The following is a 17,913-nucleotide window of genomic DNA, read 5'->3' on the forward strand; positions in this document are numbered from 1 at the left end:
AGGAGCAGGCAATGGCCCCGGAGAGAAGTCGCCTTAAAAGTCAATTAATTGTCCCCCTCTTCTGGGAGGGGCTCCCCGTCCATTCAGAGGAGACCCGCATCTGTGCGTTTGTCTCCTCAGGATGAGATCCAGGGGCCGGGCGGCTCCAAGGAGGCATCCGATTCAGCTCTTTGGTCGTCTAAGAAGATTTTGTAGTTTTGTTTTCATTCTCATGTCGAATCTGGTTACAGCCAAAGGACGGAGGACAAAGGGAAGAGGGGAGAGACGAGTGTGCAGGACACTTCAGCCCCAAATCCCATCCTCAAAGAGAAAGCAGAGATTACGGCCATGATGGGGAATGTTTACATGGAAATAGGGTGGTAATCCAAAATCCAATCCAAGTGATGAGTCTAATCCAATGAACACGAGGCAAACATGCAACAACACAGCTGTTTCTGGATTATAAAGCTTCCGATTTCTAGACACATTTGCTGAGTTATTCCCCTCTGGGAAAACTCTAGATAGAAATGTAAGAATATCCAGGAGAAACCCAACGGGTTCTCCTGACCGAGCCCACGGTGGTTTCAGTTTGTGGTCCAGAAGTTTTATTTTACTCAATTAGAACAATCAAAACATTTCATTTACAGGTCATTACACATAAATAGACAAAACGGGGAGATTATCATTTATGTAAAGTCCCATTCAGCGGCACAAAAGCATTCTCACCCCTCCCACCTTTGTTCTTGGGGGGGGGTTGGACTGTCACACTGAGCCAGCAAAGTGAACAAGGGCCGACGCACAAAGAGAAGCGAGAGCCGGACCCCTTCTTCAGCCTCCCGGGGTCCGAGCGGCGATGGCGGCGAGACAAAGGCCGCTGGTCTGTGAGTGCAGGAGACCCTGCGGTCTGCCCTCCTCCGCGCCTCCCAACGTGTCCCCCTCTTTAACGGCGCTTTAACAGCCTCGTCCCTGCTGGCGACGCCGGCTGCCGTGCCTCTGGCACACGAAGGGTCCCGCCGTGCCGGCGCAAGGGTCGGGGAGGACGCCGCACGCTTCCTCAGTCCAAAGGAAAGTCGCAGGAGTTCCGCCGCGCCGCCCAGGCGGCCCTGTAGACAGACAGGAAGTCTTTGTATCGCGGGGCACAGCCTAACCAGGCCTCCCCGAAGTGCTCCGAGCCCGTGAAGAGAAACTCGCCATCTCCGGGCCTCACGTGGCACCGCAGGAGCGTGCGGATACGCCCGCGCCAGGAGGCCTCAGCCGGCATCGGCTCAAACACCTGACCGTGCTGCCGGTAGACCCTGGCCGCACGCACCTCCACCAGCGAGGTCTGACGCTCGGGGTCGTGGGAGACGGCGGCGATGGAGCCTCGGGCCACTGAAACCACAGAAGAGCCACAGATTTACATCCTACAGGTGACGAAAGTGTTCAAAAGAACCTTTTATTGGAGGTTAGCGAGGATGGACCCACCAAAGTCACTGTTGCACACAGCCAGGAGGAGCTCTGTGTCGTTGCAGGGTCGGCACGAAGCTGGGGGGGGGGGGGGGGGGGAGAAGAATTGTTTGATAAATGGCTGATGCTTCAAACAGCTGACCTCAAATCTGACCTGTTATGAAGAAACCAGGGTTGAAGGAATGCGGCTCCTGGCCCTGCCCGGCTACTCTTGACCTTGTTCTCCCACTTCTATTGTGTTTATCTAATGCAACAGCACTTTGCCAAGGCGGGAAACGGCAGGAGTCGCAGAAGCAGCAACGCAGAAAAGATGAACAGGCGGCTGTCTATTATAGAGGCGGGATGACGTCACCGCGGATAAACGCTAATAAAGAGACGCAGACAATGAGGAGGCATTTGAGGAATCCGCAGTGTGTTTGCTATCAATTCAGGCAGCTTGGCCCGAGGCCCTTGGGCCGGCCTGAGGTCTGCTCTGGCCCTGGGTGCTTTGTCCTGGGAGGGAAACCAGACACTCGTGAGTGACCAGCAGCTGTGTGCAGGAGCTAAAACAGCGTCGCCTCACACGCAGACATAAAAACACATTTGACTTGATTTCTATCATTTGCATTTATTTTCATGAGTTGATCACGCGTAGATTCATGATTAATTGGTGATAAAAATCACTTTTATCAGCGATATAAACGTATAGTGTGCATTATGTGCTGAAGCCCACCGTGCACGTCCAGGCTGAATGCGGCGCTTCTGTTCCCCAGCAGCTCGTATCTGAAGCCCATCACGCGTCTGCTCCAGGCCTCATTAGTCTGCGGACCGGTTTGGAGGTAGATGGCGGGCCAGTGTGGACCGTTCGGCCGGAAACAGAAGACCTGGTCCTCGGACCTCCCGCCGTCCGTCACCAGCAGCTCCAGCTCGCCGGCACGTTCGATGTACACGCTCGCCCCGCGGAGGGTGGGCCAGGCTTTGATGCAAAGGGCGCCGCGCCGGGAGGAGGATGAGCTCGGCTGAAGGACCACCCGGAGAGCCTGGCCGGGGTAGATCCACCTCACCGAGCCTTTGGTACAGCGCAGCCGCACTTGCAGGACGATCCTGGGGTCTACAGCAGCTGCAAAACCGCTGGAAGAAGCGCCGGAACCAGCTTAGTCAAGATACTGATGCAGATATCGGTGATGAATCAGGTTCAGGAAATTATGGGGTACTCGTTTTGATGAAAATACATTAAAAAATTAACATTTAAATAATTAATCTTCTGTTCTAAAACAGCTCGTGCTCGCCGGATGCATTTATCAACATCTGACCCCGAACCCGCAGAAGCCCGGAGTTCCTCACCTTCCAGCCCAATCGCAAAGATCAGCCTCGCAGAACCGCGACTGGAGGCCCAGAACGCACGTCCAGATAATCAGGTCGAGCCACAGGTTCTGCACAAACATGACGGTCCAGGAGGACGTGGGCGCTGGTGCATGGCCGGGAAGTTTGACAGTCAAGGAGGGAAGGCTGCTCAGTGATCCTCATTTAATGATCCAATGGCCGCTCTCTCTCCTTCTCCCTCTCTCTCTCTCTCTCTCTCTCTCTCTCTCTCTCTCTCTCTCTCTCTCACACACACACACACACACACACACACACGCACAACCGTTTGAAATCACTCAGCCACCCATATCCACCGAAATTGTCATTTGTTCCAACTCTAATGTTTAGAATTTAGAATACTAAATAGTGGTAAATAGTTTTTTCTTTAAATCGAATTGGAAAGATTATCGCGTGAAACTAAATGAAATGGGACAGACCTTCTCAGGAATCTTGTGTTGTATCAAATTCAGCTTAAATAAGCTCAAATGAGCCTTAAAAGCCTCCAAAACAAAATAAGATAAGCAAATAAGCATCTTTCTGTAGTCTGTCTCCATCTAGTGGTGTACCGACGCAACAGCTGTCACGTCAGGGGCCCTCCCCAGACGTGCTGCCGAGGCCCGGGGCCAACAGCAGCAGGAAACGCCTCACCTGAGCAGCCGCTAATTTGACGGATGAAAACCAAACTGGAATCGCCTTTTATTACACGGAAATGCACTTTGTTCAGGTTTTATTGGACTCCATCTCACGGTCTCGCACATGGCGACATCTTGTGTTAGGGGGTTGACGGTGGGGGTGTCTCGGACACTCACTCACACTCACATCTCTTGGTACCTTTGTGACTCCTGACAGAAGATTACGCACCTCGCAGCAGAGATTTCCTCGTTGTTTCACTGAAAAATGACGTAAAACTGGTAGTCTGGGTGGTTTCATATTTAACACGATGAGCCAGTTTCCTGACAGGGGTACAGGCCACTGTTGGACCGGTCCTGGGTCCGAATATGCCTCAAATAGGCCCGAAAATAAATGGACTCTTTTGGCGTAGTGTCAATAGGTGAATTCCACATATTAAAGGCAACAATGACGGCTGGATCAAAGGGCCTAAAATGTAATAACAAATCCTAAAATTGGGAGCTGAAAGACCCAAAAATCACCTGGTGGCTTATTGAGGGTTTTTTATTTTCTTTAAACAAACCATAAACTGCTTCTGGAAATCGGAGAACACCGGTTTATTAAATCAGGGCCTTTTTTCCTCAAAGATTGCGTGAGTGATTTACGCATCAGTGCGGGAAGATCGCGCACACAACCGTCTTTCTGCGCACGCAGTCAAAAACCAATTCTGAATTTTATAAAACGCAATTGTAACTTCAAATTCGCCTTGAACGTGGGTGCGCTGTTGCAATTGTTGCGGGAGTCCCCCCGCACAGGCTCCGGGGCCCGATGACCTTTGGATCATTCCGGGGAAATAAGAATGTGTGCAAAAGTAACAAGGCGTCGCTTTAATCGCTCAAACTCGTTTTTAATCAGCAGCGTATTAAATATTCAACGGTTGATATCTGAATCCTATAGAAAGTAAAAAATATAGACCTGCAGTCAGTGTGTTAGTATGTTACATGCGCGGCGAGCGGCCTCGTCTGGCGCGCACGCACTCATCTTTTCTGTCTGAAAAAGCCTTTTTCCGAGCTGCTCTCTCTCACCGTGACCGTCAGCAAGTTCACGGTGACGTCAGTCACGGTCACGGTGTCCAGGGTGGACAAGCGGGGGGTCCAGGACGGGTCGTGGTCGGCGAGGCCCAGAGCTGCAGGGCGGCTCTCCTCCCCCCGGTGGCTCTGCAGTCCGTCGCTGTGCCTCGGCCGCCTGAGTTGCGGGTCAGTGCCAGTCCTGTGCGCCCCCGGGTCGCTTTTCCTCACATCTGGACTGATGACGCAGCTGTACCTCAATCCCGCGCCCCTCACGCATCTCTCGCCACAGGGTTTGGGCGTGATCGTGGTCTCCTCCTGGAACCTCCTGGTCAGCTGAATGAGGCCGTGATCCGGCGCCTCTCTGTGGGGATGTAGGCGTCGGGTCTCCGGCGCCTCCGCGGCTTTGCTCCGTTTGGCGTACGGCTCCGCGGAGGTGCCCCCATCATCCTCGTCATAAGGGAAGCTCTGCTTCGGCGTGCGCCCCCTCTTCTTGGGGAGGTGTTGGAGGGGCCTGTACCTCCTTTCAGGCTCCAGTGATCTAATGTGGACGCTTTCGCCTCTGTTGACAGCGCTCGGGGGGAAGATGGTGGGAACCACGGTGCGTAAACCCTCCCGGGCCCTGGGTGTGAGGACGGGCTCTGGGACGGGGTAGGAAACCTGGATCCCCCTGAAGGCATCTCCTCTAAAATCATACGACTTCTCTTTGGCTTTGGCCTGGAAATAGAGCAACAACTGTTATAAAAAGAAGGGGGTTTTTTTGTTCAGGCTGCGCTCCTCTGAGCATATGTATTTTTATTATTTGAGTCTGCTCCGATTAGAATACAGAAGCCATTGTAATTTCTCGTTGCAAAATATGACTCACACTTTGACACTTTCGAAATTATTTGGACCGCGTTGTTTTAACTGGGATATTAGTCATAAAAGAACCAGCCGCGAACATGCAAGAGGATTGAATGAAAACCAGAGAAAGGCGCATCCAAAACTGTTCGCACCTTCAGGAGAAACGTCTCCGGTTTAGGTCCTCTCTTTTTCGGCCCGAACAGCTCCCTTTCTCGCTCCCTGAAAAAGAAAATAATAAATTCATCCCAAATCAGAATCGTATTGTTTGAAAAACGGAGTTTTATTCGGAATTTTAAGGGAATTTCATGTAGTTTCTAAACACCCATGAAACGGGAAATTACATCCCAACTAACAAATGAGCCGTTTGGCTCCGTGGACACATTTATTCACCACAAATAAGTTGAGAACGATTCATTTGAACTGAATTTATTCTTTTGACGTGTGTTTTTTCCCGCAGCGCAGAAGGTGTGTTGCGGCCTGCAGCTCCGCTGTCAAACCCTCACCTCTCCTCAAAGGCGGCGAACAGACGTTCATCCAGAATGTTTTCCTCCGGCTCCCAAGTGTTGTACCTTGATGGAAACGGACGAGGGAGAGACGTGTTTGCCCACAAACAGACCGATTTACGGACAAGCCGAAGCGCGCAGCACTTTTCTGAAACAATCTTTCTGCGTGCTCCGCGTTCACGGGCTACGTAGCGGCCAGTGACGCACGGCGGACCCAGCCATTGCTAAAGCTACAGCGGACTTTGAGACATCCCGGCGGGCTACAGAATCACGAGCACAGACATACGCACACACGCTGACAGACACAAAATAAGCAGTATCGCGACACACAAGGTCTGAAATGAAACGAGGAAACATCCGTGAGCCAGGCTGACGAGCTGCAGTTGTGCGAGCGGCCAGGATGGAGCGCTGTCCTCCCCGGCCTCGGTTATTATACTCACTTCTGAGACCAGCCCTTCCATTTGACGAGATATTCCCAGCGACCCTGCAAAAACGACAAATCCGTAACACATTGAGGTTATCACGGGATTGACCGCCGCCGCCGCACGAAAACAAACGGTTGCGTAATAAGGCGCGAAGGCGCAGCCTGTGGGTGGAAAAAGGCAGCCAGTACCCGTCTGATCCGCCGTTTAATGATGGACTCGGCGGCGAAGACGCTCTCGCCAACAGCCGAGAGCTCCATGCTTCACCATGCACTCGTTTTTTTCTGTCTTTTATTTTATTTTGGCTTCCCCCCTGTCCTCCTCGGGTTGTTTAATTCCGCACATCCCATAATACGCAGTGCGAAGGGGACGTCATCACGTCTTTCTGTTGCCAGGCACCGCAGTCGGTAGGACGGAGCGCCGTCCAGCGCATTGGCTCGGCTGTTGCTACGTGCTCCGGCTCGGGGAGCGGAGGGGAGGAGCCCCGCTGCTGCCCGCCCGGGCGCGCACAGAGCCGTGCGCGACCCCCCGAGCGCCCGGGGGGGTCCTTTCTGGCTAACCAGCAAAGTTTTTATTTCATAAGCAGTTTATAAAGAGTCAAGTAGAGGACAGGGTGGATGGGGGCGGGGGTGGATGGGTGGGTCTTCTTGCGTTTTATTCCCATAAACGCGTTTTCAGCCTGTTTCAACATCTGCAGCTAAAATAGAGTCAGAATTGATCAAATGCTCCATATTTAAATATTCTACCTGGCTATTAACCCCATGAACTTCGTATAAAACGCGAACAATGAACCCGAATCTCAGACACTTTCCTCCCCTCCGAGGTTCTTTTAAAACGATCGCTTCAATTAAAGAAATGCAGTTGTTTTTGTGAAATTTGGCCCGGTTTTTAAAAAAATCTAATTAATTAATTAGTTTATTTTATTGACAGCACTATATTCCGCAGTTGCTGTGTGTTTGGTGCGTCAAGGTTTTCTCACAAGCGGACAAACGCGCGAGAGACCGACGGTGCAGAAAAAGCGAATTAAATGATTAGAACCACGTCAGTTTGGGAGCAATTCAAAGGTTTTACAGTCTGTTTGTCGCCATATACTGTAGTTAAACTATTACAGGAAGTGGGTTTGTTCTATACAGAATTATGGGATGGAAAACCGTAAACTATGGATGAGATAGATCCCGTCATATGGACGATTTCACACCAACAAATGCGCGTTAATCCTGAAAGTTCTGTGCGAGAAACATGACTCTAAATTCTGTTTCTGACTGTAAACGCAAAATAATGTAGAACCTATTAAAAAACAACCACTCTTGTAATTAGAGTTTTAAATGATGGAATATATATTTTATATATATATTTTTTAATTGTTAATATTCTCACTATTACCGTTACGCTACTAAAACAATGTAATTCAATAGAAATGTCTTTATATAATAATAATAATAATAATATATATTATTTTATAATAATAATAATGATGATAATAATAATAGTAATATAGCTGAAAATAAATGAAAGTTATTTTAACGTCAGCTGGAATTATTTATTACATTTTACAACAGAAGGGGTGAAGAAGTGGTGTGACATCATGTTCTCAAGGCCTCGGGGACAATTATCGACAAGTCACATGTTTTGATTGTAAATTACACGAAAGTAAATAGAAACCAGAATCAACAAAGTAAAATTGATGTTTTAAAAAGCCAGAATTACTTCTACTTTTCTTTCTGCTCTCCGTTTCATCCATCTCATCGCTCCGCATTGACGTGGATTGAGGAACTCAAAAAACTTAAAAAATACCCAAAACACATGAAAAAAGGAAATACCGAAATGACTCAATTTAGTTGGTTCGTTTATAGTTTGTGGGCTTTTCCCGGTTCCACAATTAAAAGCGCGCAGAACCTGCCTCAGGTTCCCTCAGGATCAGAGTCTCACGGACGTTCTGGAGGTTCTAAAAGGTTCCTGCGCTTCTTCAGAAGAAGAAACAGCCTGTAAATGAGTAAACCTCTGCTACTCCTGCAGCATCTCTGGGGGCTTTAAAAGCCTCGCAGCTTTTAGATTTCTGCAGAAATATTTAGACCGATTCGACGTTTCAACCCCACAAATCGAAGGCTTATTGCCAAATGTGACACGCACGCGCGGGTGCGCTGCGCCATGTGCTGTCCAGGTAAAGGACGACATTTATACCCACTTTTAAAGGCAATATTGGGGCTTTTAAACGGATGCGAGTGCAGAGACGCGAGGCTGCTGCAGATGTTTCCCGCGAATGATGCCCGCAGCTCTGCAGCCTCGACATTCTCTCTTTGGCTTGTTTTAAGAAAATCAACCCCATTTGCCCCCCCCCCCCCAAACACACACACACATACACACACACACTAAATAATTCCTCCCCGCGCAGCAGACATAGGTGGGCGCTCCCCGAACGCGGGATGCGTTTGGCTGGCGTCGAAATATGAACCACCATTTTGATAGCACGGACCGACATTTCCTGTCGGTGCAGGAATGGCTCAGCGCTGCACCGTTTGCGTGCTCACACGCACGGAGGACGCGGCGCTGCGCTCCTCTCCATATTTGGTCTGCAGAGCCGTGGTTAAAGCGAGTGTTGCGGGAGCCGCAATGGCGACGTGACTGTGCGCTGCTGCCCGGCGGGAGCAGAGGGAGACTGGCTCTTCTTCTTTGGTTTCTGCGCAAACGCGGCGCGCTGCTCCGCCGAACTGCGACATTTCAAATGATCTTTTAGCCCAGAAGGTGGTCCAGACATTGGAAAATAAAATAAAACACGTAAACTGTGAGGCGCTGACCCGCGAGTCATTCCTCGGTCTATTTAAGTGCTGGTTTGAATTAGGAGGCATCATATGCAGCAGTGTGATCCACCTCACCGGCTCTCATTTCTCACACAAGAACTATTTTGGGTTTGGAGGTTTGGCAGCACTTTCTGTCGCCTAAACGACACAGAGTTGCTTTAGAATCGCGCACAGACGGACATCCAGCCTAGAGTATAGGACAATCTGACACGAGTCTTGCATTGACGTGATAGATAATAACAACAGAACCAGCTCCGAACTTAGTGGGTCTGGTTCAGGCCTCCATCTCTAGAGTCTGACCCGGCGGGGCTGCACCGCATGCGGAGATGAAACCGAGACTGTTCAGGCGGTGCTGCTGGGTACGATGATAAAGAGGGAATGTGAAACATCACACTTGGTCTATAAATACACGCACACACACACACACACACACACACACACACACACACACACCACACACACACACACACAACACACACACACACACACAACACACACACACACACACACACAGGCCGTGCTTAAGTTTCCTGCCGGTGCGTGACTCGCATATTTCGGTGCGTGATGATCAGATACATGCTTCGGTTTTCAACCATCGGGTCATCACATCTGCCGGTTTCGTTACAGAGAGGCTGATTAAAGGGGCCCGGTAGTGACAGATGTGGCTCCACGACCGGCTGCAGCTTCTGTCCATATTAGGCAATAAACTGTCCGGTCGCCGAGGCAACAGAAAAACGGGAGGAAAGTAAAAAGGAAACGCACAGGTCGATTTTGCTGTGGCCTTTTTTACTGTTTGGCCTTGAAGACCTTTGAGTTTCATGGTTCTTTGCTTTTTGAGAGCCAAATCCAAATCTCAGGGGGGTTCAGGGGGGAGGAATCAGTGGTATAATAGTGTAAAGGCTGCAATCAGCTGAGCTGGTGCAACAAAGAGAAGGTTTCTGATTCAATCTGAGGAGCCAGCCGCCGGCTGTGAGTCACTCTGTCGACTTCTTTATTCTTTTTGTGTCCTTGTCAACATTCTTTGATAGGGAACTCACTCTAAACACACACACACACACACGCACACGCACACGCACGGATCATTGCTGGGCCTTTACACTGACTCAATCCAGCATATTTACACTTAATCTTAGGCTTTATTGTACTTCACCCTTAAATCTTCACTCCAAAATTGAAATAAATTCCATACATTTTGACCTGACACCCCAAACAAGGACCCCCACATATGCTAAAAGAAACACACACATGCACACTAGCACATACACGCTAATCTGAACTCGGGGATGTTTCCTGCTGTCATAATGCTGTGTCATGGTGACTCATCTATTCTCTGACATTAAAAAAACCAAACACTTCTCATCTGTTTACTTCCTGTTCTGTAAATGTCACCGAGCCCTCGAAGGCACTTCATATTGAAACGCCAAAACGGCGCATTGTTCTGGATCTTGTGACCCCGATGGCGGCCACATACTTGGACTCAGAGATCAAATGCACGTTATACAATTGCTCCCCCCCCCTCCCCCCCTCCTGCGCTCATGTTGCGTGTTTACATTCCATTCGTGGGTCAAGCTATGAGAGGAAAATAATGCAGGGGTAGCACTTTAATGCGAGTGAGTGGTGCAGTTACGCAATACACAAGGCCCTTTGTGCAGGATCATTTGTGATTATGCAACGCGATCTGTTTTTTTTCTGCACGGTTCACAACCGAGTTAGTGTTTGCAGCGTTTAATGTTCCATTCTTTCTCTGTGTGGGCCCGATGGCTTCGGGACCACCGAGGACACCGGAGACGACCAGACCGGCCCAGAAAAAGACAAACAGCAATGCACGAGCGTGTGTATCTGCACTCTGTATATCAGTGCATCATGTCAGAGGTCTTTATTGTGAAACAAAGCATCCAGTAACCCAGAGTTGACCTCCACAGGCCGGCCAAAGATATTTTATCACAAATGTTTGGAGTTTGAACGGAGTGCTGCAGAAATACTGCACAAAATCAAAGAAAGGAGGCAAAAGAAACCCCGACCCAAAGAAAACGGCTTCAAATGCGGAGAGCATCTCTCAGCGTTGTTCACACACATGAAAGGTCAATAAATACACACTCTTATAGCATTCTCACTGGTTTTTGCATTTAACGTGCACAGAAGGCAATTTAGACTCAAATGTAGGTTACATCCAACGGCTCTGACGGAGGATTTCTCAGCAGCATCATCACAACAGCCCCAGTGTAGACAGCTGCACACGCCGCCCAGCTCATCCGCACGCACGTGAACGACCCCGCTAGCACGTTATGCAGCTGATAGCAGTAGCGTATCGATGTCCCCAGGTGACCCATTCAGCCTCCATGATAGAATGAGACAAATATTGCAGTTCAGGGGGGAATTAGGAAAGGCCCGACCAAAGAAATGCGGGCAAGTTCATCGCGGCCATGTGCTGGGACGAGTACGTGCCACGTGCACGCCGACGGATGCGGCGCGCAGTAGATTATGATTTGCAAAAGCGTTTTCATTTACAGCTCCGATGCATCTCGCAGAATATCTATACAAGGACCATCACGCCCTAAAGGTCGCTGACACGATCAAAGTGCATCTCTCAGTTGCCTGTTCACATTTCATCGACCTATAAAATAAAGGAGGAACAACCTGTGGGAACAGCAAAATGAGTCAGAAACAATCTCTCATTTCCACAAGTACTGAGACCAAGAACTGAACTGGTATTAAGTGCTTGATTGGATTTTTCAACCAGTGAATGCTCGCGCACCCTCCTAATGTTCCGCTGGGACCGGAATTATTGATAATATCCATAAAAAATATGTATAAACCTTCATAATTCTCAGGTTATAAGTTTGGTACAGGTTGGAAACAACAGCATAAGTATCGTATTAAACTCCATGTGACAAATAAAATGTTGGGGGGGGGGAGGTAAGTCCACCAGAGTTCTCCTCGAGGGCACCTCCTGGTCTACGGTATCATACAGTATAAAATGTTATAACAAACATATTGAATTTGAATGATAAATTATAAATTTTCACATATACAAAATTCTGAATTGTTTACATATTCACATATTTACAGGATTGTCCGATCGGCAGCGGCGAGGCCAACGTTTCCGCCTCTCAAAAGGAGACGTATTCCTTGAAGGTGACGGTGAGACTGTTGGTCGTAATGTCGGTGATTATGATGTTTCCCATAAAAGGGGAGATTTTTTTAACGGCTGCTTTTTCCACAGATTTCTGTGCATCTCCAGAGTCCGGCGGCGCAGTTTCGACCGCCGGCGGGGGCGCCAACGGGACCTCCGGCTCTGCCGGCTTCTTAGTCTTTGGGAAGCTGAGATCCATCGGTTCCTCCTGGCCGCCAGAATCAACAGTCTCACAGGCGCTGCTGTGGCGCCGGCCGCTACAGTGGAGGTCCATGGGTGTGTCCTGAGGCGGCGTGAACGCGGTGCTGGGCACGCTGAGGCTCCTGGAGGTCAGGTAGGCTTTAGAAACACTCCTGTGGTCCACGGGATCCGACAGCTTCCGCTTACGGTCTTTGGGGAAGGCCGGGATCCTGATGTGGTCGAGAGACGTCGGGGTGGGGATGTTGGTGTCAGGAGCCCACGAGGTCACAGGGGAGCTAGCGGTTAGCTGAAGGGGTAAATCATCTGGTAAATCAGCCTGACCACGGGCCACCTCGGTGTTATATTCCTCTGCTGTGCTGGGTGAGGGTTTGGAAAAATGCCTGTCTTTAGGAGGACATTTCATGGGATGCTCCGCCACAGGAAGGGTCCTGGCACTGCAGAGCTCTTTAGGAATACCGTTCTCCGGATACTCCACAATTTTGGTTGAGTGCGCTGGATTGTTCTCTGGTGGTTTGGTGCTTTGGGCTTTCATGTCACTCGACGTTTCCCCGTGCTTAGCTTTTGCTCCGTGGACCTTGTTGTTATCCATATATTTGCTCATGACAATAACAATCCGTCCATTCTTGTTTTTGTTCTTGATTATCTTCATTTTGCTGCTGATGGAGCTGGGTAAGCTTGCATCTTTCGAGTTGGGTTTGAGGGCACGTTCGCTCTCAGCGTCTTTCACGGATGGCTTCCTCGCCTCCACCGCCGACTCTTTGACTTTGCTCAAACACCCCGTTTCCTTGTCGCGGACCCATTTCTGCTGCAGGGCCAGTGGCAAGTTCCAACCTGGATTGGCCGGTTTGCTGCCGGACTCCTGAACTTTGACCACCTCTTTGAGCCTTGAACCCTGAGCCTCGTACATATTTAGGTCAGGCTCATAGTGGTGGTGCTTCTTGCTGTTGAGCTGGTAGATGAGCTTCTTCTTCCCGTTCATTTGCTGGTCTGTAGGGACCTCTTGGTTGCTCGGCTGGTACTGGTGGTGCTTCTTGCTGTTCAGCTGATACTGCTGAGGTTGGGGGCGCTGGACCTCCATGGGATCGGCCTTGGCGTTATCATCTGCCTCCTGACAAGTTTCCTCCAAACCCGCGGGGATACTCGATCGCCTGGCGAACGAGGGCACCTTGAAGAAAGAGACAAGACACCAAGTTTAGCATCAAGCATTGTACTATGTGCAGCGACATTCAGTGTAAAGAATTGCAGCCGTCCACCATTTCTCTGTGTTTAGGACCAGGAACATTCTTTCACAGTAAAAGCACAACTAATGATTCAATTTTTAGTGGTCAGGTTGCTAACTAAAGGGCCTGAGCTAGAAATAGAAACCGCATATATATGTTTACGCGATGCTGTGTCCAAAATGGAAATAAACCATCCAAGCACCCTCCCCCACCTGCACAGTTTGTCCCACCCACATCTCCTTGGCCGTCAGAAAGGCACTGCAGCGGAACGCTTGAGACTCGCCGGCTATGACCCCAGGTCAGAGAAGTGCCATCAGACATGTCACGCTCCACCCTGATCGCTGGACACGTGTGACTCCGGCAGAGCCCAGGGCCTCTTAAAGAGTGACGCTGCATAACAATTGGCTCAGAGTTCCTCAAAATATATGACCACATTTAGAGTGACACTCAGCAAAGGCCTGAGCTCAGACTGTCAGAGCACATGTGGTCCTTTCAGCCATCTATTCTAGCACCGGGAACCATTTAAGGTCGTGCCCCTGATTCACCACAGGCCAAAAAGAAGCACGGCTGGATGTTTTTAGCATGCTAGCTGCTTTGCATAAAGAAATAATGAATATGCAGATAAAAACGCGTGCACTCACGCGGTGCTTATGTAACCTCGGGCAACAGACACCATGTCGTGATGAGCATAGCAAAATAATCCAGCTGTGGAACAGCTCCCACTCTTTGTCTCCTACACCCTGTCTGTCACAGACCAGAATCGGCGGCGAGGATGACAATAATTACCTGCAGTAAGAGATGTTTTGGTTTTGGTCCACGTTTGCGATATCCCACCAGCTGCTCCTGTCTCTCCCTGGAAAAACAGAAGCTCAAATTATTAACCTTCAGTGAAGCACCTCTCATTTGATATCCAAACATTTTTTTTGTTTTCTTCTACCTATTCAAGGTCAAATGCAGGTTCTTAATTTCAAGGACTAATGAATACCCAAGTGTGACCCGCTGCAAAGCATTGTGGTCCTCATTTGCATAGCTCTCCGTGGTAATCGGCCCGTTCCATATTCTCATTATCCTGGAGAAATTCAATTAAAGGGATAGAGGGGGAAATCTCTGCCTTTCTTTCAAACGTCCTCCCTCCTTAAGCACGCCCTTCCTCTCCTTACACCCCATCTCTAATTAGGGTCAGGAGGTGGGGATGAAATGGGATTGTGAAGACTGGAGGACTTCTGGGATCCCAATAAATATCAGACTAGCAACGTTTGTCTCTCCTGTAAGGGCTGGAACAGACGGAGCGGAGCGTGAAGCGCGCCGTTGTCGTTACTGACGGGACTAATCTGGGCGGTGTGTGAAATATTGCTCCCTGATATAAACCTTGACTCATCATCGGCTCATAAATAACTGGCAGCGGGTGAAGGTCGGTTTCGACCCTGCTGGCCTCCTGCTACAGATGTTCTGACTGTCAGAGTCGCCAGGAAACTGTAACATTAACCAGGCTGCGTTTTAACAAGGCGATGCCTCGAACATCATCCAACTGGGGTGACCCCTATTCACAAAAGATTTGGCAATTACAGCCTCCCGTGTCGAATCCCCTCCCCCATCCTCTGGGAGTGGAGAGGAATCCATACACAGAGCACAGAAGCAGCGCTCCATGACCATCAGCACAGAGGCAGACACTCTCACTCTCTCCCTCACACACACACACACACACACACACACACACACACGTATATATATCCAGGCAGGGTGGCAGGCTGTGGGGGAATATGAGAGCGGTCCACTGGAAATGCTGGTGAGCAGTGCATGTCAATTAGCCTTTTCAGAAATGTGAATTCCTTTCCTCCCATGAGCGGCCTGATGGTGACGGCCTACAGAGAGAGCAGATCTCGCGGGCCTCGGGGTGGTGGTGGTGGTGTGGGGGGGGGGGGGCAGCTCGTGCACATGCCAAAAACTGACAGCACCATTTGTATTCATTAACATCCCAACCTTTCAGGCAGCTGTTTGTGCATTTCTAGTAATTTTACATGCACGTCTGACCTGAGACGGAGATTCACGGTTCAGTCATCAAAGAGAAGAATAAAAGAACTGAAAAATGCGGCCAGGGTGACACCTGAATGAAATTGCTGATGACTTTGTTTCCTAATTTCACAGCTACAGCTTGCACTTTTTGTCCAAACAAGGCGACGACTTCGGCAGAACTGGGTCAGATTTAAGCTCCAGAGTCCCCGTGCACGAGGAAATCGCACAATAAAACAACCACTTACATCCATCCACGCTCATTTCCTCCTGTCCGAGCTGTCTATTGCTATGATTTACCATGACTTCCCACTAGCACATCCCCAGGAGACAGTCCCGTGGGGAGGGGGGCGGGGTGGATCAGCCATAGCGTAAGTCTACGGCCCCTCCTCCCATGCCCATATATGGCCATGGCTGAGCTGGAGGATGCGCGGCCTCGGCCGAAGTTCACATCTTTCTCACCTGTGTTGAAACGCCACCAGCAGACGCGGGTCCAGAATGTTTTCCTCTGGCTCCCATGTGTTGTACCTGTAAACAACAAAATGAACAACGTCACGAACCTCATTTATTTGTATTTTATTTTTTGGTCCGTTGGTTCCCAACGGCGAACAGGTTTCAGGCGATCTCAGGCACATTCCTGCACCGTAACTGTGCAGCCGGTGCGCCGGATTTGCGTCCAAATGCGCGATTGGGTTGACAGCTCGCCATCGTCCCTGTCAACAAATGCACCGAGACATGCAACTGCGGAACAACAACAACAAAAAAAGGAATCTGTCACATATTGACTGCGTGCTGTGCAGCTCCCTGGCAGTAACGTACAGTCGGCCATTTTAGCACCACTGTCTCGTAAATTCGTTGGCAGCGCTGAAATAATTAAAACGGGATTACGTGCCTGTGCCTCCCCCCTTCCCTCGCATAAATTAGTGAAGGCATCCGCGGATACACTGAAACACATACCTTTTTTTTTTTTTACACACACGCGCGCGCGCACGCATACATACACTAGCGTGCGCGACGAATACCATTTTAAGCATTTGCTCTCGTTTTTGCCGCCCCCCCCCCCATTCTAAAGTCGCCTGGAAATGTTGCATTGCCACTTACTTGGGAGACCAGCCGCGCCACTTGACCAGGTACTCTACCTTGCCCTGTAACAGTGGAGGGAAAAATGGTGAGGCTCGCGTCAGGCGCCAGCATTTTCAACGTCTGGGGCGCGTTTCTGCAGAGCACGCTCCCCCTCGCAGTTACCTTGCGGATGCGCTTCTTTTCGATGCCCTCAACCGCAAAGACGTGCTCTCCGGCGGCGGGGAGCTCCATTCTCGTCCGAATCCGATCGCCGGGGCGGTGTGTGGGGTGGGGGGGGAATGCTGGCGACGCGCCGTCGATGTGTTTTTCCGCTCGGTGCGTGCAGTGCGTGCTTGGTAGTTTTCCAGTTGTATCCAAATCCAAGTGTATTCCCTCCACCTCTCTCTCTCCCTCCTTCCCTCAGCCCACAGTTCTGACACACAGTAGTGGGGCTGTGAGAGGCTCTTTTCGTGCTAAAGCTTCGGCTCCGTGACGTCAGGAGGGGAGGGGGAGGAGGAGACCTTGCATGGAGGTTGGAGTTTATCCCGTGCGTATTGGACAACAGAGGGATGTCTTGAAATTCAAATCATCGACCGTGATACCGTCACAGCAAATTACACCCCGACGGGTTCATATTAAAATCGTTTCTGTCGGTTTGATTCTGCAAAGTTGGGCGGAGCTCTCCAAACAGCTCTGGAGAAAAACAATAGATAAAGACTTGAACAAAAAAAATACTTTGATCAGGTGTGGTTCGTGTGTCGTTGCACAGAACCGCAGAACCACCAGGCTTAATAACGTGTTGTACAGCTGGAATATATACATAAGTGACCCTTGGGTCTGTTGCTCAATGCAGAGACAGCGGCTGACCCCATGCACGAAGGTGGTTATAATAGCCTCATTAATTGATGGGCAGCAACCTTCCACTGCAGACGGAACCAAGAGTTCTTCATCAACAAAGACTCTAAACACACTTCCCCTTGTCGTCTTGGCGCTTATTCATGTATTTGTTCTGTTGTTGCAAACAGTTCTGAGGACTTCGATCCCCAAACTGTGTGAATGTAGGTCACGGTCGTCAAACCGCTGCCGCGTCCTCTGGGCTCAACTGCCATTAATTCGACGCCGCATTTGATATTGTTAGCGTGCAGCTTTCTGACTACCTGTGGCAACTTTGCCGTGCTCAACTCCTTCGGTGCCGGGGCGCTCCCGTTCACCGCCCACCCCGCCTGCACGGTACCGGCAGCACATGCCTCTCGTTCGGGCGTTTATTCGTTCCTTGTCC

General features: G+C 49.9%; 3 protein-coding genes across 4 annotated transcripts; all 3 read right to left on the reverse strand.

Annotated features, from left to right (window-relative positions):
• Positions 1 to 561: 561 nt before the first annotated feature.
• Positions 562 to 3,289, reverse strand: LOC130514913 (meteorin-like protein). The gene is made up of 4 exons (XM_057014816.1): positions 2,749 to 3,289; positions 2,138 to 2,535; positions 1,444 to 1,503; positions 562 to 1,350 (listed from the first exon to the last, which is right to left on the reverse strand). The coding sequence occupies exons 1-4, from the start codon at positions 2,847 to 2,849 to the stop codon at positions 1,034 to 1,036; spliced, it is 876 nt and encodes a 291-aa protein (XP_056870796.1). The 5' UTR covers positions 2,850 to 3,289; the 3' UTR covers positions 562 to 1,033.
• A 972-nt stretch (positions 3,290 to 4,261) lies between these two features.
• Positions 4,262 to 6,650, reverse strand: cbx8a (chromobox homolog 8a (Pc class homolog, Drosophila)). 2 transcript variants are annotated; one of them, XM_057014808.1, is made up of 5 exons: positions 6,402 to 6,650; positions 6,229 to 6,272; positions 5,789 to 5,854; positions 5,438 to 5,504; positions 4,262 to 5,159 (listed from the first exon to the last, which is right to left on the reverse strand). In XM_057014808.1, exons 1-5 carry the CDS (start codon positions 6,468 to 6,470, stop codon positions 4,413 to 4,415), a joined length of 993 nt encoding a protein of 330 aa, XP_056870788.1. In that variant the 5' UTR covers positions 6,471 to 6,650; the 3' UTR covers positions 4,262 to 4,412. The 2 variants fall into 2 exon arrangements, with proteins under 2 accessions (XP_056870788.1, XP_056870790.1); XM_057014810.1 differs by lacking the exon at positions 5,789 to 5,854 and having other exon boundaries at positions 6,402 to 6,638.
• Positions 6,651 to 10,840: 4,190 nt separating this feature from the next.
• cbx4 (chromobox homolog 4 (Pc class homolog, Drosophila)) lies at positions 10,841 to 17,143 on the reverse strand. Its single transcript, XM_057014790.1, has 5 exons — positions 16,818 to 17,143; positions 16,674 to 16,717; positions 16,035 to 16,100; positions 14,349 to 14,415; positions 10,841 to 13,507 (listed from the first exon to the last, which is right to left on the reverse strand). The coding sequence occupies exons 1-5, from the start codon at positions 16,884 to 16,886 to the stop codon at positions 12,119 to 12,121; spliced, it is 1,635 nt and encodes a 544-aa protein (XP_056870770.1). The 5' UTR covers positions 16,887 to 17,143; the 3' UTR covers positions 10,841 to 12,118.
• Positions 17,144 to 17,913: the final 770 nt, after the last annotated feature.

This window comes from Takifugu flavidus, chromosome 18, assembly GCF_003711565.1.
Source record: "Takifugu flavidus isolate HTHZ2018 chromosome 18, ASM371156v2, whole genome shotgun sequence".
Lineage (NCBI taxonomy): Eukaryota > Metazoa > Chordata > Actinopteri > Tetraodontiformes > Tetraodontidae > Takifugu > Takifugu flavidus.

Coding starts and splice junctions, on each gene's coding strand:
- LOC130514913 (XM_057014816.1), bottom strand. CDS start 2,849: ATGTTTGTGCAGAACCTGTGGCTCGACCTGATTATCTGGACGTGCGTT. Junction 1,504..2,137: donor ATTCAGCCTGGACGTGCACG/GTGGGCTTCAGC, acceptor CCCCCCCCCCAG/CTTCGTGCCGACCCTGCAAC. Junction 1,351..1,443: donor TGTGTGCAACAGTGACTTTG/GTGGGTCCATCC, acceptor CTGTGGTTTCAG/TGGCCCGAGGCTCCATCGCC.
- cbx4 (XM_057014790.1), bottom strand. CDS start 16,886: ATGGAGCTCCCCGCCGCCGGAGAGCACGTCTTTGCGGTTGAGGGCATC. Junction 16,101..16,673: donor TGGCGCGGCTGGTCTCCCAA/GTAAGTGGCAAT, acceptor TGTTGTTTACAG/GTACAACACATGGGAGCCAG. Junction 14,416..16,034: donor CTGGTGGCGTTTCAACACAG/GTGAGAAAGATG, acceptor CTGTTTTTCCAG/GGAGAGACAGGAGCAGCTGG.
- cbx8a (XM_057014808.1), bottom strand. CDS start 6,470: ATGGAGCTCTCGGCTGTTGGCGAGAGCGTCTTCGCCGCCGAGTCCATC. Junction 6,273..6,401: donor TTAAACGGCGGATCAGACGG/GTACTGGCTGCC, acceptor TCGTTTTTGCAG/GGTCGCTGGGAATATCTCGT. Junction 5,855..6,228: donor TGGAAGGGCTGGTCTCAGAA/GTGAGTATAATA, acceptor GTTTCCATCAAG/GTACAACACTTGGGAGCCGG.